The following is a 25,212-nucleotide window of genomic DNA, read 5'->3' as shown; positions in this document are numbered from 1 at the left end:
TAAAACAATACCCCACATGTGGTAATAAACGGCTGTTTGGACACACAGCGAGGATGAGAAGGGAAAGAGCGCCATTTGGCTTTTGGAACTCAAATTTCGCAGGAATGGTTTGCGGAGGCCATGTCACATTTACAAAGCCCCTGAGGGGATAAAACAGTGGAAACCCCCCACAAGTGACCCCATTTTGTAAACACCCATTGAGGAAATTATCTAGGGATATAGTGAGCGTTTTGACGCAACAGGTTTTTTGCATAAATTATTGGAAGTAGGCCCTGAAAATAATAATCTACATTTTTTCAAAGAAAATGTAGGTTTAGCTAATTTTTTCTCATTTCCAGAAGGACTGAAGGAGAAAAAGCACCACAAAATTTGTAAAGCAATTTCTCCCGAGTAAAACAATACCCCACATGTGGTAATAAACGGCTGTTTGGACACACGGCAGGGCTTAGAAGGGAAAGAGCACTATTTGGCTTTTTGAGATCACATTTAGCAGGAATGAATTGCGGAGGCCAGGTCACATTTGCAAAGCCCCTGAGGGGATAAAACAATGAAAACGCCCAAAAAGGGACTCCATTTAGGAAACTACACCTCTTGAGGAATTCATCTAGGGGTGTAGTGAGCATTTTGACCCCACAGATGTTTCATAGAATTTATTAGAATTAGGCAGTGAAAATAAAAACAGTCCTTTTTCTTCAATAAGACGTAGCTTTAGCGCAAATTTTTTCATTTTCTCAACAAATAAAGGAAAAAAAGAACCCACAATTTGTAAAGCAATTTCTCCCGAGTACGGCAATACCCCATATGTGGTCATAAACAGCTGTTTGGGCAAACGGCAGGGCTCAGAATGGAAGGACCGCCATTTGGAGTGCAGATGTTGCTGGATTGGTTTCTGGGCGCCTGTGGGCCCAAAACAGTGGAAACCCCCCAGAAGTGACCCCATTTTGGAAACTACACCCCTCAATGCATTTACCAAGGGGTGTAGTAAGCATTTTAACCCTGCAGGTGTTTTGTAGAAATTAGTGTTCACTCGATGTTGCAGAGTGAAAATGGGATTTTTTTCCATAGATATGCCAATATGTGGTGCCCGGCTTGTGCCACCATAACAAGGCAGCTCTCTAATTATTATGCGGTGTTTCCCGGTTTTAGAAACACCCTACATGTGGCCCTAATCTTTTGTCTGGACATATGACAGGGCTCAGAAGTGAAGCGTACCATGCGGAGTGGAGGCCTAATTTGGCGATTTACAAAGTATTGGTTCACAACTGCAGAGGCTCAGATGTGAAATAATAAAAAGAAACCCCTGAGAAGTGACCCCATTATGGAAACAGCACCCCTCAAGGCATTTATTAAGGGGTGTAGTGAGCATTTTCACCCCACAGGTCTTTTCCATAAATGAATGCGCTGCGGATGGTGCAAATTAAAAATTTATATTTTTCCCTAGATATGCCATTCAGTGGCAAATATGTCATGCCCAGCTTATGACGCTGGAGACACACACCCCAAAAATTGTTAAAAGGGTTCTCCCGGGTATGACGATGCCATATATGTTGAAGGAAACTGCTGTTTGGGGACGCTGTAGGGTTCAGAGCCGAGGGAGCACCATTTGGCTTTTGGAGAGCGGATTTAGCTTGGTACTATATTTGTTTGAGTATTGCTGGTGTTTTATAATGTGGGGGTACATGTAAGCGGGGAGGAGTATATAAGGGGCATAGTCAGGTGGTATAAAAAAATAAAAAATAATCCATAGATGTGTGTTACGCTGTGAAGCAATCCTTTCCGCACAGGCTGGTGTCGCACTGATAAATGGTGTCATTTCTTATCCCCCTTTTGGTCCACACTCCGCACCTTTTGTAGTTTGGGGAATTTTGCTGGGAAGGTGTTGTCCTGGTATAATACGGGCACCGTCGCTTCCAGCGGATATGTTTGGGCTCTCCCCTTCCTGGTTCCCTAATTTTAGGTCCTTGATAAATCGCCTCTTGAAACAGAAGAAATGTTCCCCTCGGGCACAACTGCATATTTTTTTATTTCCTGACTTATTGGAGCCATAACTAATTTTATTTTTCATAGACGTAGCGGTATGAGGGCTGGTTTGTTGCGGGATGAGCTGTAGTTATTATTGGTACCATTTTGGGGTACATGTGACTTTTTGATCACCTTTTATCCTATTTTTTGGGATGCCAGGTAAACAAAAAAACGCAATTCTGGCACAGCTTTTTTCGTTTTTTTTATACAGCGTTCACCATGCGTTATAAATTACATGTTAACTTTATTCTGTGGGTCAGTACGATTCTGGCGATACCTCATTTATAGAACTTTTTTATGTTTTACAACTTTTTGCACAATAAAATTACTTTTGTAAAAAGAATGTATTTTTTCTGTCGCCAAGTTGTGAGAACCATAACTTTTACATTTTTTTGTCGACGGAGGTGTATGAGGGCTTGTTTTTTGCGGGACAAGCTATAGTTTTTATAGGTATCATTTTTGGATACGTGCGACTTTTTGATCACTTTTTATTCTAATATTTGTAGGGCAAAGTGACCAAAAAACAAACTCTGGTAAAGTTTTTTACGTTTTTTTTTTTACGCTGTTCACCGCGTGCAATAAATAATATAATATTTTGATACCTCAGGTCGTTACGGTCGTGGCGATACCAAATACATATGGTTTATTATTTTTTTTCAATAATAAAGGACTTGATAAGAGTAAAAGGGGGATTGTGTTTTATTTGATTACTTGAAACTTTTATTGTTTTCAAACTTTTATTTTTTTCACTTTTTTTTACACTTTTTTATACTTTTTTTTACACTTTTCTTCAAGTCCCACTAGGGGACTTGAAGGTCCAACGGTCAGTTTTTTTTTCCTAATGCATTGCACTACCTATGTAGTGCAATGTATTAGATCTGTCAGTCATTCACTGACAGCAAGCCGATTAGGCTTCGCCTCCCGGCGGCACCTAAATCGGCTTCCGTAATGGCAGAGCAGGAGACCATTGTGTCTCCTGTTGCCATAACAGCAGTCGCCAGTCCCGATTGCCTCTCAGGGCTGGCGATCTGCTAGTAACCGCTACGATGCAGCAATCGCTTTCGATTGCTGCATCGAAGGGGTTAATGGCAGGGATCGGAGCTAGCTCCGGTTCCTGCCGTTACAGGTGGATGTCAGCTGTACAGTACAGCTGACTTCCACCGCTGATGACGCCGGATCAGCTCCTGACCCGGCGCCATCTTGCCGGCAGCTACGGAAGCCGATCAGGCTCCGCCGCCGGGCGGATCTTGACCGGCTTCGGTGCTAGGCAGACCGGGAGGCCAGTATTAGGCCTCCGGTTGCCATTGCAGCCACCGGAACCCCGGCAATTTCATTGCTGGGGCTCCGATGAGCTGCAAACACCTTAAGTGCAGCGATCGCGTTTGAGCGCTGCACTTAAGGGGTTAATGGCGGGGATCGAAGCTAATTTCGGTCCCCGCCGTTAGTCGGATGTCAGCTGTAAGATACAGCTGAGATCCGACGATGATGGCACCGACTCAGCTTCTGAGCCGGTGCCAAACATTTGACGTAAATGTACGGCATTTTGCGGGAAGTCAATGCTTTCCATGACGTACATTTACGTCAAATGTCGGGAAGGGGTTAACCTGGCTAGTGCCAGGAGAAGGAGGGCTTTGAATCTTCAAACCTCCTACACTGTGTGCTGCCATTTTCTGAGCGAATGCACAGTGTAGGAGGATTAGATACAGTGCTCAGCAGACAGTATAACACAAACATACATGAACGTAAAACACACATCACATACACAAACATAACTTACCTGCTCCTGCCGCCGCTGCCACCGCCGCTCTTAGTCCTTGCGTCTTCGCTGCCTTAAACATATAGCCGGAAGCCGCGACCAGAAGTCGTCATCGTACTGTCCGGCCGCGGCTTCCGGTCCACATGAAAATGGCGCCAGATTTCGCTCTGCCAAAGACCTTCCTTTTGGTCTGTGTGGGAGCGGCGCATGCACCGTTCCCACACAGACGGCGTACGCTATAGTGAATGGAACGGCTCCACTTCGCATTCTCTATGGGGATGTATGTGCCGTATTCCATCTCTGTATGTGTCGTTAATCGACACATACAAAGATGAAAAAAAAAAATGGCAGCCCCCATAGAGAAGTAAAAGTAAGAAGTAAAAAGTACAACACAACACAAATAAATAAAATGTATTTTAATATCAAACTAAAAGCAATATTATATTAAAAAAATAATTTTTGTGACACCTTCCCTTTAAATGCAGAAGGCCTCAGCTGAGCACTATGTACTTTTGGCTGTGACTAACTCTCCTTGTTAAGCTGAAGACGGCTCATGGACGTTCTATATGAGAGGTCTTCAGGCTGATGAGATTATCACAGCCGAAGAGAGCTTCCGCACCTTTGTTTCAGTGATGGTGGGGGTTTCAGCACCCAGCCACACCACTGATGAAAACTCCTGAAATGTAATCTTTAAAGTGAAGTAGATTCTGTTGACGTGAGGGTAGAGTTTGGGCCCTTTTACACGGGCCAATTATTGGGCAAATCAGCGTTCACATCGCTGTGTCAACAGGGTATCGATCAGCTGATGAACGAATAAACGCTCGTTCATCGGCTGATTGTATCGTTTTAAACGCCAAAACTTTTATCGTTTTCTGCAGCACATCTCCCTCTGAAAACAGAGACGTGCTGCCGACAAGATAGAAAGGTATGTGGACGAGCGATTGTAGTAATGATCACTCGTCCCTATACTAGCTCCTTGTGAAAGTAGCAAACGAGTGCCGATCAACTGTCTTATTGATCGGCGCTCGTTTACACGCCCCACGTCAGCCGTGTAAGGCCACCTTTGACTACTTCAGATTTCCCAAAGTTTCTTAAAATTGGTGTAATTCGTTATGTTAACGTGAGGAGATAGAGTTATTGACCTTCACTCTTGCTGTAGGAGTTGTGTACACAGAGAAAATAGATGTAATAAATTAGGTAGGGAAACCTAAATCAACATTTCTCTTGAAAAATAACCAGTCAACTATCAAAAGCCTTCTGATCTCAGTTTTGAAGATTTTGTTAAGTTCTGTGCAAGTAAACATAGGCTTTAAGGACAGGTGTCGCGAAAATAAAAAATTTTATATATGTTTTTGGTTTTAGTATGTTAATAAAATAAATTTTATTTATTTGTGTTTTGTGTTGTACTTTTTTCTTTTTTCTAACTTTTACTTCACTATTGGGGCTGCCATTTTTTTTCATCTCTGTATGTGTTGATTAACGACACATACAGAGATGGAATACGGTACATACATCCCCATAGAGAATGCGAACGGGAGCCGTTCCATTCACTATAGCGTACGCCGTCTGTGTGGGAACGGTGCATACGCCGCTCCCACACAGTCCAAAAGGAAGGCCTTCTGCCGAGCGACATCCGGCGCCATTTTCATGTGGACCGGAAGCCGTGGCCGGACAGTAAGATGACTAATTCCGGTCGCGGATTCCGTCCATACGTTCAGACGCAAGGACTAGGAGCTGAGGGAGCGGACGGAGCAGCGGCGGCAGGAGCAGGTAAGTTATATTTGTGTATGTTCGTGTTATACTGTGTGATTACCACTGTATCTAATCCTCCTACACTGTGCATTCGCTCAAAAAATGGCGACACAGTGTAGGAGGTTTGAAAATTCAACCCCCTCCTTTCTCCTGGCACTTGCCAGGAGAAAGGAGGGGGGATTGTTTGAGGACACTAGAGCGAGTGTGTCTTCTCCAATTTTGCAGCATAAAGCAATGAGGTTGCTTTACAACATGCCAATGCTGCAATTTTGGGATTTGCTCCCTCTAGTGACCAGCACATGGAAAGGTTATAAATTAGAATCTAATTTATAATATTTCCTGACTTGTGAAAAAAATTAGAACAATGTGTAATCATTTATTGACTAACAGTTTAACTAAAAAAAATATATTTTTTTCTAGCGATAGCAATGTCCTATTTTAGCCCGTTTTCATAGATTCCTTTCATAGACTCAAGTCTATGAGGAATCTGCAAAATCAGGTCCCGCACGTGTGAAAAACTTGATTTGATACCCGTGAATAAGCCCCTCGGGATGTAACAACACCTTCCCTCTATTTGTACAGTTAGTAAAGGGCTTTTTCATGACCGTATAGCTTCTAAGAGTGCCTGTAGACAGAAAAGGTAATGAATGGTTGCTGTAAGAAGGTTTATTGAACTTTAACACTCACCATTCTCCTCGTCCTCTACTTTTTCAGATTTGTTTTTTGTCTTTTTATTCTCATCTGGCTCTTCATCAGAAGATACTTCATCATCAGATGACAAATTGGCTTTGATTTCCTCTAGAAGCATTTTCTTAGCAATCCTGTGGAAATTAAAACAAACGGGTTGGGAACTTCGATATGCTACATAATTTGGCATGGGATGCCAAGTGTGGAAATATACCAAAATCTTTTGTTTTCCTTTTGCAATTTTAACTCCATTCATACCCTACGGGGCTCAATCCAGCAGCCAGAATTTTACCTTCCACAATTCAATACCCTAAACTTGCTCATGTTATAGTTAATGATCAATGCTGCAACAGGCCATTATTCCATGTTCAAACATTACAGCTAAGTGAATCAGGGTCGGGGACAAATGCAAAACCTTTTGATTCTAATCTCATACAACCCTTTTTAATTGATTCATGAATAAAATTACTTGTATACATTTTATCAGTCTAACTTGATTTCTTATGTATTCCAGTGTTAAAATTACATCTGTTTTTACTCTACATAGTATTAAATTTCAGCTATTAGAAATCAGATTTTACCCCACAAGAAGTCAGTTCCGGTGTCGTCTTCTTGGAAAAAACAAAACCCAGGCAAAGAGGACAAGGGAAACCACCTGAGAACACGGCTATACACGAGATAGCGGTCAACAAACCAACCATTTTGGCAGCTGCTTATCCCATTACTTATTGTCTCTTTATTGACATTTAAAAAGATTGAAAATGTAATAGAGCTGTAAACGGAAAAGGTTAATATGACGTGCAATGTATTTAACTGTATGAGCATTATACCTCTGCATTGTGTCTGATGTATAAAAACTAGTGTAGACAAGTCAGAAAGCGGGCTTCATTTTATAACCTGCAATAGAAAACCTAAAACTTTGGTTTGATTGCTTGTTAGGCTATGTTCACACGGGGTATTTTGCCGCGTTTTTTGACGCGGAAACCGCGTCGCAAAACTCGGCAGAAACGGCCCGAGAACGCCTCCCATTGATTTCAATGGGAGGCGTCGGCGTCTTTTTCCCGCGAGCAGTAAAACTGCCTCGCGGGGAAAAAGAAGCGACATGCCCTATCTTCGGGCGCTTCCGCCTCCGACCTCCCATTGACTTCAATGGGAGGCAGGAGAAAGCGTATTTCTCGCTGTTTTATGCCCGCGGCGCTCAATGGCCGCGGGCGAAAAACGGCGCGATAATTGGCGTGCAGGGAGAGGAATATCTGCCTCAAAGTTCCAAACGGAATTTTGAGGCAGATATTCCTCCCCCAAAATACTCTGTGTGAACATAGCCTTTAAGAGGCTCTGTCACCAGATTATAAGTGGAAAACTATCAAAACTATCAATTTTGAGCGAAGTTATGCACAGTTTTAGATTTATGCTAATTACTTTCTTAATAGACAGCTGGGCATGTTTTTACTTTACCAACTGGGCGTTTTACAGAGAAATGTATGACGCTGACCAATCAGCATCATACAATTCTCTCCATTTGTAACACAGCGTGATCTCGCAAGATCACGCTGTACTGTCACATACTCCCACAGTAACTTTACCGAAGTGTCGAGAGTGAAGACATTGCATCCAGCCAGGACACGATGTCTATTCACAGATTGGCCTGATGAAGACGTTAGTCCATCGTTGAAACGCGTTGCCTGCTTATCTCCATTAAAACCAGTTATTTGCTAACCACTTATTATCTTCACTAACAGCAGCGCCTCTCTTTAGGTCCTCTTACACATCAAAATGTGTATTGTTTCTAGTTCATTTTAATTGTTCTCATTTTATTGCGGTAAACCTTAACGGTTCACCGGATTGGACCTGGCTGCAGCGGTTTAAAATTATTTCCCAGTATTGTGCCTGTGTATAGCACAAACTTACAAGGTGAGCCTTTGCCTTTGCTACCTTGTATATGCCTGTTACCAGCATTTATTTTGCACTATGTGGCGCCGCGCTCTCTTCTTTCTCTCCTACAGCTATTCACAGTCCCGACACTTCGGTAAAGTTTCTGTGCATGACAGCACAGCGTGATCTCGTGAGATCACGCCGTGCTGTGTGAGTAAATCCCCAAGAAACTTTACCCAAGTGTCGGGAGTGTGAATAGACATCGCGTCCTGGCTAGAGGCAATGTCTATTCACTCTCAAGACACCTCAGTAAAGTTAATGTGGGAGTATCAGTGCAGCGCCGATCACATTATGTAGGAGATAGGGCACTTATCTGGTGACAGAGCCTCTTTAAAGCCAGCAGAATTGTGAAAACAGCTCTGGTGTATAAAGGTCCTTTTAGACATACTGATACTGGCCGTGAGAACAACTGATCAACAATACAGCACATTTTCAGCGCTCGTTAGCTCTTTTAACAAGGATCAATAGTCGTCAATGTATGGGGACCTACGCTCGTTAGTCCCCATACAGTTTGCATCACATCCATTACCCTTTTTGGTTTGCATAAAAGATGTAATCAGCCCAAAAACAAGCATTTACTCATACATCGGCTGATAGCTACCCAGTTTAAAAAGGGCAATGATTGGGCACTGGTCATTGGCTTGTGTAAACGGGACTTCACACAAGCTGATTCGCCTGATGAGTACAAGGCAAGCAATTAAAGTATTTACATAAAGAAAGAACCTACATAAAAAATGTGTTAACTTTGTAAACTGTAAAAGTGTGCTAAAAGCCAAAAAGTAAGGGGGACATAATTAAGCAGAAGCATTAAACCTTCTCATCTTAATGACTTTTTTTATAGTCATTTATTTATTAGCCATTCATAAATCAGTCATTATTTGGTTTAAATACTATGGGTCTACTATGAGTTTGACACGTTTTTAGACGGGAAACCGAAAAAACAGCCCAAAACGCCTCCCATTGATTTCAATGGGAAGTAGTGGTATTTTTTCCCCGCGAGCGGAAAAACCGTCTCTTGGGAAATAAGCAGCATCATGCCTTATCTTCGGGCATTTACGTTTAACATCAACGAGCAGCAGAGCAAGCGTATTTCGCAGCGTTTTTGCCCCCGGCAAGGGGCGAAAAACGCGGCTAACTGTGTGCAGGAAGATCAAAATCTGCCTCAAAATACCAAACTGAATTTTGAGGCTGAATTTTCTGCCTGCAAAAAACGCAAAGTGAACATACCCTATAAGCACCACAAATGCAGTCAAAACATAAAAACAACCAGCAATGCATACTTAAAGAGGATCTGTCACTAGTTTAGTAATGCCCCATCTCCTAGTTTATCTGATAGGCGCGGTCACGCTGATAATGCTAGTGAAAATTGTGTCCCAAAAAGTTTATTATTTTGAATTGAGCTTTTTTTCTAAATATGTAAATGAGCCTTTATTAGACAACTGGGAGGTAGCAGCGATTCTCCTGAGGTGGAGAGACCTCACAGCCTCTGACACTGTCCTATTAATACCAAGCTGATTCACACAGTCAGACACATTCTAGAGGGAAGGGGGATCAATTCAAATAGCCATATCTCTGGAGACCACCTAAAACAGTGGTTCTAGTGTCATATGAAAGATGAGATTTTTAATGACACCAGGATCGCAGTTGTAGCTGTGAAACAACCGGTGATATCGCCAATTGAGTATACACAGTCGGGAATGGAAGAAGTATACTATAAGATCAGGCTGTGTTGCTGGGCAGGGAAAGAAGCTGTATGCTGATTGGACAACGTCATACAGAAAAACATTACACCGCCCAGAGTGAAAAGAGTCACCTCCCATTTGGCAAGTAGCGCCAAATTAGCATATTTAGAAAAATGCTCAAAACTCCACAGAAAATAAATGGTTTGTTTTTTTTTAAATAAAATCACACTGTAGTTAGCAGCAGCAAAGCGCCTATTAGATTAGTTAGGAGATAGGGAATTAATAAACTGGTGACAGTCTAAGTTTCTCGAACAATTAAATTCCATGAGTAAATTTAATTAACAGTCATGACCCGACACCTTTCTCTTTTGCTTGCACATATTGTAAACTGTTTAAAAATCTTTGTAAGGCCTCATTTACACGAGCGTAATATACGCGCGTGCGACGCGCGTGCTTTTCACGCGTGTCGTACGCACCTATATTACTCTATGGGGGCATGCAGACAGTCCGTGAGTTTTGCTCAGCATGAGTGCGCTGAAAAAAAAAACTCACGACATGTTCTATAATCGTGCGTTTTTCGCGCATCACGCACCCATTGAAGTCAATGGGTGCGTGAAAACCACGAAGGTCGCACGGAAGCACTTCCGTGCGAACAGCGTGATTCGCGCAAGAGCTGTCAAACTGAATGTAAACAGAAAAGCACCACGTGCTTTTCTGTTTACAAACATCCGAACGGAGAGTCTTAGACATGAGCGAACCGAACTTTACAGGGTTCGGCCGAACTCGTTTTGACCGAATCCGGCAGGAGACAGTCACTGTGCAGAGTGCTGAAAGAGTTAAACTGGTTCAGCACCCTGGACAGTGACTTCCGATTCCAATATACGTGAACGTGTAAAAAAAAAAAAAAAAAAGTTCTGACTTACCGATAACTCCCAGCTTCTTCCTCCAGTCTGACCTCCCGGGATGACAATTCAGTCCAAGTGACAGCTGCAGCCAATCACAAGCCAAGCACAGGCTGAAGCGGTCACATTGACTGCCGCGTCATCCAGGGAGGTGGGGCCAGATGTCGAGAGGCGCGTCACCAAGGACGCGTCACCAAGGCAACGGCCGGGAAGTTCTCGGTAAGTACGAACCTCTTTTTAAAACAGGTTACTCGATATGGTGATCGGAATGCACTGCCGAGGGTGCTGAAAGAGTTACTGCCGATCAGTTAACTCTTTCAGCACCATGGACAGTGACTGACGTCGACTAGCCTCATCTCTATGATGGCGGCTGCGCGAAAATCACGCAGCCGCGCATCATACACGGATGACACACGGAGCTGTCAAGTGCCTTTTGCGCACGCAAAACGCACACGCTCGTGTAAATGAGGCCTAATTGATAGTTTATGAAATTACCAAGACAAACCTTTAGAATAGAAGAGTGGGTTACTTAGACTGGCCAGATTAACATTCCCACTAGGAGTTAAAATTAGATTTTGGCTGTCTTGCATGTTATCCCTCTCTGTGTAGGCACGGAGTGCACTAGAGATAAAGCAAGGCTGGCCAAGTGCTGCATATTGATACTGCCCGGCGTACTCAAAATGGCAGAACCAGTTGTAAATTTGTGAAAGGAACTGAAAATACTGCTGCTGGATATTATTTAAATGAATGTAGTTCTTTGTGGTTTGTTTTTAAAGTCACTGGAAAAGGCCATACTTACATGAATAGTAGGCGTGAGAGTGGATGTTCATTAGTATTTTGCACCTGAGCAATCTCCCTCTATGTAGAATTGTGGCTTGTCTGCATCCTGTTGGGAACTGGTGTTTGTACCTGCCCTTGTATGAGTAAGTATGGCCTTTTTTTTTGTGACTTTGGACATTTAAAGAAAAAGAAAAAAAAACTAGGTTGTGATGAGTAATGGAGATCAACAGGTAGGTGACAGGTTGTCTAAGGAACTATCGATTAGTAGACAAAACACAAAGTGACAGGAGATAAGAATAATTACATATACCATTAGAAGAACAGATTTCCCTCAGTATTAGAGGACACAGTTGTCACTTCCATTTCAGTAGAGTGAAGTCCAAATCTCATGAGATTCTCCTCTTCTCTGAAAGATACCAATTGTGAGGAGGAGGCACTGATTCTATACGCCATCTAAATGGCCAAGTAGACCTTTGAGCTCAGTTCTGGCCAGCATTTGTGTTCAGCAAAACAATTCAGCTGTTTCACCTGGATTTGCTGCTCCATAGAATACAATGGGAGAACTCTATACACCTAATTTCTTAAACCTGGTAAAAATAATTCTACAATGCATCCAAATGGGTGCCAAATCAGTGAAACGCAATTTAAGCAGAAAATGCATTTACCTCTAGCCAGCAGCCTAAGGCTTCCCACACGAGCGTGTTCAGTCCGCGATATGCAGACAGTATGTTGCCAGTATTTTCCGGACAGAACACAATGCAGGGAGGAACGCCACTAGCATCATAGTTATGTACGATGGCAGGAGTCCCTGCCTCGCTGCGGGAAAACAGTCACGTGCTCAAGACATTACAGTACCGGACAGTTTTTCCATAGTAATCTGTAAAACAAATTGCGCTGCTGCTTGTGGAGAGCCAAGTTCATAACCTTATGTTAAAGAGCCAAAGCTCATCACTAAATTAGAGGACATTTTATTTCCTAGTTATAAATAATTTGAGAAAAGGAGACCAAATTCTAAAGATAAATAAATAAATACTTCATGAGGTTTCCCAGGAAGTGATAAGTCGTCTTTAAAGAGGCTCTGTCACCAGATTTTGCAACCCCTATCTGCTATTGCAGCAGATAGGCGCTGCAATGTAGATTACAGTAACGTTTTTACTTTTAAAAAAACGAGCATTTTTGGCTAAGTTATGACCATTTTCGTATTTATGCAAATGAGGCTTGCAAAAGTACAACTGGGCGTGTTGAAAAGTAAAAGTACAACTGGGCGTGTATTATGTGCGTACATCGGGGCGTGTTTACTACTTTTACTAGCTGGGCGTTGTGTATAGAAGTGTCATCCACTTCTCTTCAGAACGCCCAGCTTCTGGCAGTGCAGACACAGCGTGTTTTCCAGAGATCACGCTGTGACGTCACTCACAGGTCCTGCATCGTGTCAGACGAGCGGGGACACATCGGCACCAGAGGCTACAGATGATTCTGCAGCAGCATCGGCGTTTGCAGGTAAGTCGATGTAGCTACTTACCTGCAAATGCTGATGCTGCTGCAGAATCAACTGTAGCCTCTGGTGCCGACACGATGCAGGACCTGTGAGTGACGTCACAGATCTGCACTGCCAGAAGCTGGGCGTTCTGAAGAGAAGTGGATGATACTTCTCATCAGAGCGCCCAGCTAGTAAAAGTAGTAAACACGCCCCGATGTACACACATAATACACGCCCCGATGTACGCACATAATACACGCCCAGTTGTACTTTTACTTTTCAACACGCCCAGTTGTACTTTTGCAAGCCTCATTTGCATAAATACGAAAATGGTCATAACTTGGCCAAAAATGCTCGTTTTTTAAAAATAAAAACGTTACTGTAATCTACATTGCAGCCCCTATCTGCTGCAATAGCAGATAGGGGCTGCAAAATCTGGTGACAGAGCCTCTTTAAATCTTCATGTATAAAAAAATAGAACAAATATGCTGGTGTTTCAGTAGTAGTAGGTCAGATTAAGTTTAATTTTTAAACCTGCCCCACTGGAAAAGGAAATCTGGAATCCTTGTTGCTATAGGCAACATTGACACATCTATGTCCCCCAAAATGTTTTCAATACAGAGGGATCTACATATTATTTACAACCATGGACAAAAGGGCTGGTACTGTTGATCAATTACGGTAATAATAGCCTTTATATGCTTGTTATTTTCTGTTAACTTCCAGGAATAAGTCTTAAGACACTTCAAACAAACCAATTTCACAAGTTCAAAAAAAAAAGTAAATTTGGGGGGCAGGGGCTTATATATACATTTTTTTTTTGTTTTAAATCAGTGTACATATTTATTGATAAAAACATAGTTGATCAACTCTGGTATGATCGGTATTAGGAGGTTACAGAAGGCATCAGAGGGACACAGTAAATGCTGACAATTGAGCCATCTGCACGGTTCACTGACTGATGCAGCTAAAAGCCCTGATATGCATCTATGTATAGTGGAAGAATGGAAGCAGAAATTTAAAAAGTAAACAAAAAAATCAGTTACAAAAATGTTTATCAATAAATATGTACATTTATTTTAAAGAAAAACTCCTCCCAAGGGTTATATGGACTTTAAAAGTGAATTGAGAACGAAATGATGCGTGAGAACTCTGATCTCCGGCGTTTAACCACTTAACTGCCGCTTTAAATAGCGACAGAAGCATCTAAGCCGTTAGACGAGGGGGCCCCCTCAGTCACCCCATTGAAACACAAAAACAATGGAGGAATCAGGTTTTTCCTATTCCACCCCACAAAGATAATTTTGTCAGTTTCCAAGTAAATTATATGGCACGTGAATTGGTGCCATTAAAAACCGGCAACTCGCCCAGCAAATATCAAGTCTTCATACGTTAAGTTATGGCTTTTGGAAGGCAGGAGGAAAAAAAGAAAAAAGGAGTTAAAATGTTCAAATGGCAGCATCGCTTACTCATCCTTTTCTTATTCCTAAAGTTAATGCAGATTCTGAAGATTCAAATGTCTAACGTATAGATTATAGCTATTGAGAAAATTATTTGCTTGTAGGACTCCGTGGTAGCAATGCAAAGTCTTAAATATACACACATGTACTTTTATTTTATTATTATTTTTTTTTAGTTTCTGATTACACTACTATTTTATAGGAATCTTTTCAGGGCGAGGGCAAAAAAAACATGGACTGCATCGCTATTCTTACCTTCTAAATATTGGACCCACCGCATGATATCCTGGAATTAGAAAGGTCCCACTCGAAAAATGTATCTGGCATAGCCGTCATGGCTTCATTATGAAGGTAAACCATGACGGTAGAGTGAAGTCTATTTAGAGCATTTTCCAATAGGTTTAAGTAGAAATAAGTCACGTTAAACTAAATTATCCAAACTATCCAGGAACTTGTGCACATATTTCAGCAAGGTAAAGTAAATGTATTAAAAATATTACTGCTGGAGCCACATTTTTGGCAGTCAGTGGATGTGACTATTTTCCTCGGTTTTATAATAACACTGTATGCCGTTAGTCTGGATTCAATTGCTCCTGAACATTGTAGACCCTTCTTATAAGGATTACATGTTAATGTGGAGGTTGGATGAAGATAAATTCAATATTCTCCCGTATTAGAAAATGTTCTTTATGACTTAATATCTCTGGATAGTATCATCCTTCGAGATCGATATATAAAACTTGTTGATTAACAGGAGCGGATCCAACATTTCCAAAAACTGCTTCTTCATATCATATGTAATGAGTTTTGCAGCGTCCAGTAACACTTTCCTGAGCTGCCAACCTTTGATATTGCATACTTCTTGCTGCCATCACTGTGAAGAAATCAACTACAGTTCAGCCTGTTCATGTTTCTGCAAGTGTATGAAACTTTTACCACTGCAAAACACTGTCAGGATAAACTAAGGAAAAGTATAAAAGCAGCTAGCAAAACATTAGGCCTTGTTAAGCAGCGCAAAAATTCAGTCTTGGGGTATGTTCACATAGTTTTTTGGCGAGTTTGATGCGGAAACCGCGTCGGAAATTGTGCCAAAAAAAAGGCAGAGAAAGCCCTCCCATTGATTTCAGCTGGAAGCAGGGGGAGTTGTTCGCCCGCTTGTGGGAAAAAGCAGCGTCATGCCCTTTCTTAAGGCGTTTCCGTCTCTAACCTCCCATTTACAACAATGGGAGGCAGTGAAAGAGGTTTTGGCAGCGCTTTTTTTTTGCATGCGGCACTCGACTGATGAACGCAATGAAAAACATGGCAGAGTAGGTAGATTTTCCTGCCTGCAAAAAAAACTATAAAAAGGGCCTAAGGCTTCGTTCACATCTGTGTCGGTACTCCATTCATGGGTTCCGTCGGACCTTTCCGTCCCCTTTCCTAATATTTTTATTAGGGAAGGGGACAGAAATAATTATTTCAGCAAACATTCTCCATGATGTGGCGTGCCTTCTGAACTTGAGATCGCTGTGATTAGACAAGAGAATTATTTTTAGGTAGATCAGAGAAGGATCACATTTTTGCACATGGCGACTAACGCTTCAGTCTGATATTTTTAGGTTGGGATAATCCTGCTGTGTAATATAAAAATTGGAAACAGGATGTAATTTTTGGTTCTAGAGTATGGCCAACCTCTGGAAAACTACCACAAGACCTGTGCTTTTGCAGCCGCAATTCCCCCGAAAATCCATGGGTGAATTGCGGCCCCATTCATTCCTATGGGGCCATGCACACGACCGTGGTTTTCACGGTCCGTGCATGGCCCAGGAGCCCGCACCGCAGAAAGAACGGGCAAGTCTTATTACGGCCGTGTTCTGCGGTCCAGGCTCATGGAAAATAATCGCCGCGGCCATGAACAAGGCCCGCGATTTGCCGGCGGCTCGCGGCTGTCACTCAGTGGCCGGCCAACCCGAAAATCACATGGCTACGGTCGTGTGCATGAGGCCTTAGAGCTGCATGTAGTTTAACTGATGCTCTAATAAAAAGTGAATATGACCAATCCTAAAAATAAAAAATATCAAAGTGTCTTGAATCCACTGTAATTCCTCCAGCTCCCCCAAGAAAAGGAAAGTAAATGCATGGACAAGAAGGTTTCAAAAAATTTATTGCAGCCATAAAAGCAAAAATGCATTTATACACCATTAACCTCATTAGAATTTTTGAAGTCACTTTAAACAACTCCATGAAAAAAAAAAAAAGCAGAAAATAATTTTATTTTTTTTTTATAAATCACACATGGGGAAACATAGCACTACGTCATCAACTCAATAACAAAGTACTGGGTTTAAAGGATGTTCCATTGTTAGATAGGAATAACCAGGTCAAACGATGTCCAAACCAATACTTCTGTTTAAAGGACACTTTAAAATGTATGTTTTTTCTACAGGCTAGTTGAATAGTTTGCTTCATCCCTTTCATTGATATCCAAACAGTTCACGTTTACATGGATATTACTGGAGAGCAACAAAATTCACTAATATAAGAAACTTCTGTTTTGCTGTTATACTTTAGTATATTGAAGTAGTGGATATACAGCAGGATGTAAGTACAGTGACAAAGCTGAATATATATATATACATTTACACATTACCGTGTGGACATTGATTTTCAGCTCACATATAAAGAATATGTTATTAGGCTGTATTTTGCGCACCCAGATAATAATGTTTAAATACTACTGGGCTATATACGGGGCAAGTGGCGTGGCTAATAAACAATTCTTCCCTGGTCTATAAATATTTGGGCTCAGACTAGGATTAAGATAAAATTTACACTTCCGTTTAAGTCTCTTCCGTCAGAGGAAGAGATGATTGAAAGCCGTAATTATTTTGTTTCAGCTTGCCTCCGTTCGCTAGGTTTGGTTTTTTTTCTTCACGAAAGCAAAAAGCACTGCAGACTGCACTTTTTCTTCAGTGAAAAAAGCTAACCCAGCGAACAGAGACAAACTGAAACAAAATAATTACCATTGAAATCCATATTAATGCAAACGGAAGCGATGCTTTCCATTTGGATTTCCGGTCATCTCTTCCTCTGACGGCAGATACCTAAACGGGAGACAAAGGTAGTGTGAACGTAGCCTTCGGATCAGTGTGATGAGCATTAAACAATGGCTAAACAGTGACAATTTAAGTGCTTTTACCGCAGTGATGGAATAATACTTGCGGTCATATCCAGTGAGTCCATTATGCCAAAGGCTGTAGCTCAATGGCTGCACTTATTGCAGATCTGGTGACCAGTGAATTTAATATGTGAGCGATTTCTCTCTCTTTATCCTTTAGCCAAAAGCCCTCAAAATGACATCTACACTTTGACCTTTTAAAAAACCAGAGCAGAGATTATAAGTACATAAATTCCCATGTACTAAAAAAAAAACCAGTAAAACTATAAAGATCCGATGAATAGTAACACCCCTAAGTGTATTGATCTAGTATGAATCAGCAGTGCTATGCGCCAATGATGTTAAATCTATTTAAACAAAGACAAACTCTATAGAAACAAAACACCAGACTCTTCAGCAGTTGTGCACGATAAACAAATAGAACTTTTCATCATTCATCAATTACACATAAACCCGTTCCCTCCGTTTTGGTACCCAAACCATTCACTGGCAAGGAGACCAATGAAAGGAGTCTGTACTCAGAATATCTGCATGTAAACCATGCGCAATACCGTTGCAAATTGTTTAAGGTGTTCCCGCACCGTATGTAAATTTGTACGTCTGTGTCATCCGGACGTCGCCTTTTCCGCCTCCAGAATGGTTTTCTCCCACTTCTCATTCTGCGCCGTAATCAAGTATCTGGAGCGTGCGAATTCTAGTTTTCCTGTATCCAAGAAGCTCTTTGACGCCAGACTTGAGTACAGGCAGGGTTCAAGTTTATGTGTTCTGCTGACTTCAGATAGGGAAGTTGTTACAAAGTGACAGGCAAGTGTTGGGGTACGTGCGCACACAAAATCGAAAACATCTGAAAATACGGAGCTGTTTTCAAGGGAAAACGGCTCCCGATTTTCAGACGTTTTTTAATCAGTCGCGTTTTTCTCGGTGTTTTTAACGGCTGTATTTGGAGCTGTATTTCTATAGTCTATGAAAAACGGCTCCAAAAATGGCTGTAGAAGTGACATTTTTTTACGTGGCAGTTTTGAAAAACAACCGCTTTAAAAAATGCCCCGTCGGAACAGAACGCCGTTTTTCCCATTGTAATCAATGGGCAGATGTTTCGACGCGTTCTGCTTCTGATTTTTCAGCCGTTTTTCGGGACGTTTATGGCCCGAAAAACGTGTGAAAACACTCCATGTGAACATACCCTTGCAGTGGATACAGTTATCACGGTCAATAGCCTGTAACTTTAATGGGGAAAATTTTGGCTAGTTTAGCCCAGCTTTAAATAAAATACGGATAAAATTAATTAAGCGTTCTTATTCAGGCAGATTTTTTTTTTTTTTCCAGACTTTGGTACAGGGTTATTCGATTGCGCAGCCGCCAAAAAAAACAATCACAGTGCATGCACAAGATTTCTTGGAACACGACCTGGAGGCAGAAGCGATGTGGAACGTCAATCACCTTGCTGGAAGCAGGGTTGCTTTGCCAACTCATGAATACGCCGGACTCCCTCAGGATGAGACGCCAAGCAGACACATATCTGGTCATTTACATAAGGTGCAGGAACACTTTGAAATCGAATTGCAAAGGTGCTGTGCATGGTTTACAAATAGAACGGACTTTCAATCTCGTGGCCTGTGAGCCAGTAGGAGTTTGTTGGGTGTCAAAACGGAGGTGACAGGTTCCCTTTAAGAAGAGCTGCGAAGGAGAATGCTGTAGAAAAAGCTGAATCTAGATTAAGACATGAACGTCTTTATACTGTATTTACTATATTCAGGTTTTGTTTTCTTTCAAACTATAGCAGCAGACAATTGTAATGTCACAGAAGCAACATGCTCCTGAAAATTACTCAGATGTAAATTCCAAAGTTACATTTTACGGACTGATCAACCGACCAGTATAACTGAACAATAAATATTATTCATGAGATCGTACTAAAACATAGGAAAGCAGCAAATGGATTGTGAACATTCAAGTCACCGTTTTTATACCATATTCACTTTTTGCAATTAAGTCTACAAATCACATTTTCAGGAGTGGTATGTAAGACTATGTTGAGCCAAGTTATGACAGATCTCAAAGTCAAGACCCGGTGAAACATTGCATATTAGTACATATCAGGACTATACCTTCCTTCATAAAACCGCCATCTATTAAACCCACTGTACCCATAAGTATGGATTCAACTTTTCATTTTACCTCAAACGCTCCTGGTTTGAAAATCTCACCCAGTTCGCTTTTATGTTGTAAACAGTTTATAGGTCATTAAAACTACTTTAATCTAGCAAAATAATAAAATGTGGGTACGCTCCGTGGTCTAGGAAGCTCCAGCTCCCTGAGGTGCAGCAATACATGTGCGTATCCGGTCAATATAACAAGCCCCAAAACAGTAGGGGGGGAGGGGGGACATGAAGCCAATTATCTGAACATCTAAAGAAGCTGTGGCCTCTGGTTACTGACATTAGGGCTATAGGTTGGTTTATTCCTTCGCTTTCGTTACCAGTATTATAGAAACCTATATGAAAACTAAATCGGATTTAAATCAACTGTTGAGTTAAATGGCAGAAAACTAACATTTGTTGGGAGTCTCAGCCTTTTACACGTCATATTTGACTCCCAACAAATGATAGTTGTAACAAACCATTCACAAAAAGAAATCCGGTCACCCTTTACCAGAGCTGTACTCTTAATAGGGCACAGATACATGTTCTTTTTTTTTTTCAGTCTGTATAGGTTAACCCAAGGCGTGCGCGTGGCAAAACCGCACACGGTTTACTGTAAAATGCAGCAGTTCTTGCCTGTGCGTTTTTTACAGATGAAACATGTTACCTGTACAAAGCGGGAGGCCAATAATTGCATCGCAAAACCGCTGTAAAACACTTGTGGTTTCGACGTGTGGCTTATGGCCACGAGGCACACTGCCAAAAAGGTGTTAACCCAGTCAAACAGACCAGACACAGTCGTGTGAATGCACTCAAGTAGGAATAAATTTTTTTTTTAAAAAAGTGTGAATTTACTAAATGCATCTGATCAAACAGCTTTAGTAAGTGCAAGCCAATTCAATTAACAGTTACACTCTAGGCAAGTTCTTTACCACATTCATTAGGGGAAATCACAGTCTATGTAAAGATGAACTTTATAGGTGCTAAGCTACAGCTTTGCAACCGACTAGACCGAAAAGAAAACGCTGCGTTACTACTCTGTGTGTGTGTGTGTATATGTATATATATATATATATATATATATATATATATATATATATATGTATATTATTTATATATATATGCACTGCCTCTCCAGAAGGGCCAATACTGCGAGCATGCAAAGCAAGTGTCAGTGCTCTAGAAAGACAATCCAACACGCTCCATCAGGACAGAAATCTTACTGTACTAAAGATAAAAATGTATAATTATAGGGGAGGCACATTATCAAGTTTCAGCTCCCTTTCTACATTTAAATGGGCACGGGTTTCACAACTTCTTGTGAGAATTACTTTAAAAGGGTTGAAGGAATGCCATTTATATTCATGGCCTGTAACTGGAATTGCTACCGAATCCGATTCACTTGAATGGGGTGGTGATACAATATCAGACAGCCAACAGTGGCTTGGTTTCTGAAGGGAGTTTAGAAGTTTTAAATTTTTTTTGTATCTTGTACACCAATGCCCCCAATGAAATAAAGGACAGTCTGCAGGTTCTCTAAGCAAATGAGTTGTGTGGGTTAGTAGTAGTGGATTGATGCTGAAACATTTTCTACCGCCTATGTATATTAGGTAAACAGCCTAGCGCCAGCTCTACCTCATATGCACAGCTTTTTATCTAGTTGCATATGTGATAGAGCAGAATACGCTGCACATATGAAATGCACAGGAGGCGGAAAAACTATCAGAGCAGAATGCTTGACACTTACCACCAATGAAAAGTAAAGACATTAAAGAGGACAAACTGCACTTCTGGCCCGGAGAAAGCGTAGCAGCATGCAAAGCGGTAGTAGGCTGGTACAGCTGTTTGTAGGCCACGTATGTCCTAAATCGTTACAACAGAGCCTTCAATGTTATGTGCCACTTACTCTGCTCTTCGTTGTTGGATACGGTCTGCATCCCTCTGTTTCTGCTGAGCACTATCCATGTTTATAACACTAGAGGAGGATGGGATGTTTATCTAAAGAAATGTCATATTGCAAGTTCTCCCGAACACACCAGAATGTTGTGAGGAGCCATTGCTTCACATTGCTTGAGGAAACATATGTATACCTCTTACAATTTATTCTAATAGCTTAAAAGGGGTTGTCTAGTGAGACATGTCAACCTCTATATTAGGACCCATCATGACACCTAAAATCAAGTTCCTATTCCTAATTCTAAACAAAGGGCCACGAATGTGCGTAAAAAGGAAATTAACTCATTCACAGGATCAATGGGAGTCCCAACAGAGAAATCCTCCAACCCTTCTTTTATAAACCGGTCTGCCTGACAAGTCAGGTTGTTTTTTTCAAAGAGGAAACCCCTTTATGATGAACACAAAAACCTAGAAATTAATAATAAAATTAAACAGGACAAATATTTGCCCCCACCGTTTGTTAGTTTCCGTGATCTTCAGGAGGGTCCTGAAACAAACAGTCTTGAAGAAATCCTACAGAGGACCCGGTTCATTTCCTGACTGTGGGGTTAGGCTTGGTGTGTGTCCAGCCAGTTGTCTTACAGCAAGACCAAAGGACAGTGAGGAAAAGGTGGGGGGCATGGCTGACCTCCCGGGACAGAGAAGATTTCTCACCATTAATTGCAATACGAGACAAAAGAAAATCAAAGGAAAGAAGGAGATTAAAAGGAGAAAGCGCCGGGATATTTTGTTGTGCATTTTATAGGTTATGGGTTCCTGTAAAAGCATAAAAACACTCAAAACCTAAAAATCGTTTTTGACTGCAGTTAATATGTACCTCTAAACAGCAGCAGAACGTGATGTGAAATTTCTTAACATAATGGTTATGACAACAACACTGTTCTTTAGTAAGGAGCATTTGTTTTCCCCAAACAATGCCTGTAAATATTGGCATTTAGCTACCACCACCAAGGTTTCTAATATATTTAAACAGCTTGTGTCTTAGAAAATAAAAACTTCAAACAGTAAGTACACTAAACCAAATGTGATACTTCCCCCCATTTTAGTAACAGGGGGTTCAGGAAGCTGAAATCTAAGCTGCTGTTTGCAGGATCCTCACATAGAGGTGTATTATATGTGCCACTTAGAAAACAATGACTGGGCAAGGTCAAGAACGTTCTTTCCCCACCAGATGAAATACTTTGCTGCCAAGGAAAATTAAAACCATCAGATCTGAATCACCGGCAGGCACAGCCAAAGCTGCGGTCCTGTACTCCGTCAACAGCAGCATAGATCTGTGCTTTCTAGAATCCTGCGAGAATGACTGGGAAAGGGGGCCGTTAAGTTTCCGTGGGAGTTTAAGTTTATCTGGGGAAAAAAAGTTTTGCACATTCTTGGAATAATTTGCTCTAGCACATCTAAAATGTCTGTCTCTATGGTTGCAAAAAACAAATCCTGTGTAGTCTGATCCTAGAGACATTCTCCATACATTTTGTTGGACAAGAAAGAAAAAAAAAAAAAAGACCGGTGGTAGGGAGTACAGTTTAACTGCAGAATCAGATGACACAAAACCTGTTTGTAGTCTGTTACTATGGAGACAGTCCTGCATTTGAGCTGTTGACAACCAGGATAGTTATTTTAGATGCATTAGAGCTATAACATTGGTTGCAAAGCTGTGCATACCCTTTAAAACTGAATTGAGTAGAGATGTATCCGAACTACTCAAATTAAAAAGCAAACAAAGTCATGTAAAAACATGGTAAAAAAATAAAAATCTGTAGATTCTAAGACCATAACAAAACACATTGAGTACTCTATAACATGTACTTTAGACACATTCTTTCAACATCGTATAAACATGCATAAAACATTGCCTTCAAAAGTTCTATGGAAGTCATCGATTGGCATAAAACACAGAAGGCGAGTCGATGCTTATCTCATTTACATTTTAGGGCAGGATGGATTATTTGTGACAAATCATAAAATAGAATGTAAAACGAGGCTACAATTAAGAAAACTAAGGACTGTCACCCACTCAACCTTACACATTTCAAGCGCTTAGAAGGCAGCGTTTCAATGACTGATGAACAATATTCAACAGTGTGACCTAAAATAATAGATTCAATCCTTCAAGCCATTGCTTTCAACAAAAATATTTTTCCAAGGAAATATAGGAGCACAAACCCCAGTACACTGCTGTGTATTTATAACACACCCTATGCAAGGTGTGTGAACACTATTGATTTATTTTTTCACTGGTTTTCTGGTTTTGGGCCTTGCTTTGCTGGCCACTCTGTCAAACTTGCGATCAGCCTTGGATCGAGTCTTTAAAAGGCAGGAAGTCCGGGTTTGTACAACCTGCTTGCTCTTCCGTTGCTTTGCTTTGGACCCACGCTTAGGGTGTGTTATAATCGTTTTTAAGTCCGTATGGTTGGAATCATACCTATTCTCTGGATCATCGTCATCATCTTCCTCCTCATCATCCTCCACATCACGAGTACCAGATTTGGGTCCTGCTTCATCACCTGAAAAAAAATCCAAAAGTTTTATAAATACATAAAATGGAGAAAACAAAAAGTTTGACTAATGGGGTTATTGTATTTTTAAGGTGAAGAATACTGCTGATGGAAGCTATGAATGCCAGTGTAAACCAAGCTTAATGGTGAATAGAGTAGGCTCCTCCAGTGATTGATGGGCTGCCGATTACTGCGAAGAGGGACAGGGGAGTACTCGCCTCATCAATACAGTAGACTCAACTAGGAGATAGCTCCTATTAGGAAAACTGCACAATATTCTTAAACAGGGCAGTATTGTACGATGATCGATCTACTAAGGTTATATACAACAGGGCAGTATTGTACGATGATCGATCTACTAAGGTTATATACAACAGGGCAGTATTGTACGATGATCGATCTACTAAGGTTATATACAACAGGGCAGTATTGTACGATGATCGATCTACTAAGGTTATATACAACAGGGCAGTATTGTACGATGCTCGATCTACTAAGGTTATATACAACAGGGCAGTATTGTACGATGCTCGATCTACTAAGGTTATATACAACAGGGCAGTATTGTACGATGATCGATCTACTAAGGTTATATACAACAGGGCAGTATTGTACGATGATCGATCTACTAAGGTTATATACAACAGGGCAGTATTGTACGATGATCGATCTACTAAGGTTATATACAACAGGGCAGTATTGTATGATGCTCGATCTACTAAGGTTATATACAACAGGGCAGTATTGTATGATGATCGATCTACTAAGGTTATATACAACAGGGCAGTATTGTATGATGATCGATCTAAGGTTATATACAACAGGGCAGTATTGTATGATGCTCGATCTACTAAGGTTATATACAACAGGGCAGTATTGTATGATGATCGATCTACTAAGGTTATATACAACAGGGCAGTATTGTATGATGCTCGATCTACTAAGGTTATATACAACAGGGCAGTATTGTACGATGCTCGATCTACTAAGGTTATATACAACAGGGCAGT

General features: G+C 41.1%; 1 protein-coding gene across 1 annotated transcript in view; it reads right to left on the bottom strand.

The window, feature by feature from the left end:
• ATRX (ATRX chromatin remodeler) overlaps window positions 1-25,212 on the bottom strand; it is a 224,913-nt gene that overhangs the window by 127,922 nt on the left and 71,779 nt on the right. The window contains exons 11-12 of the mRNA XM_075835712.1: window positions 24,130-24,211; window positions 6,218-6,351 (exon numbers count right to left, since the gene is read on the bottom strand). Of these exons, the coding sequence (XP_075691827.1) occupies window positions 6,218-6,351; window positions 24,130-24,211 (216 nt within the window). The remainder of the gene's footprint in view (window positions 1-6,217; window positions 6,352-24,129; window positions 24,212-25,212) is intronic.

The sequence above is a fragment of the Rhinoderma darwinii genome, chromosome 8, assembly GCF_050947455.1.
Source record: "Rhinoderma darwinii isolate aRhiDar2 chromosome 8, aRhiDar2.hap1, whole genome shotgun sequence".
NCBI classification, from domain to species: domain Eukaryota; kingdom Metazoa; phylum Chordata; class Amphibia; order Anura; family Rhinodermatidae; genus Rhinoderma; species Rhinoderma darwinii.
Note: the sequence above shows the minus strand (reverse complement) of the source record. Positions and strands in the feature narration are given on the sequence as shown.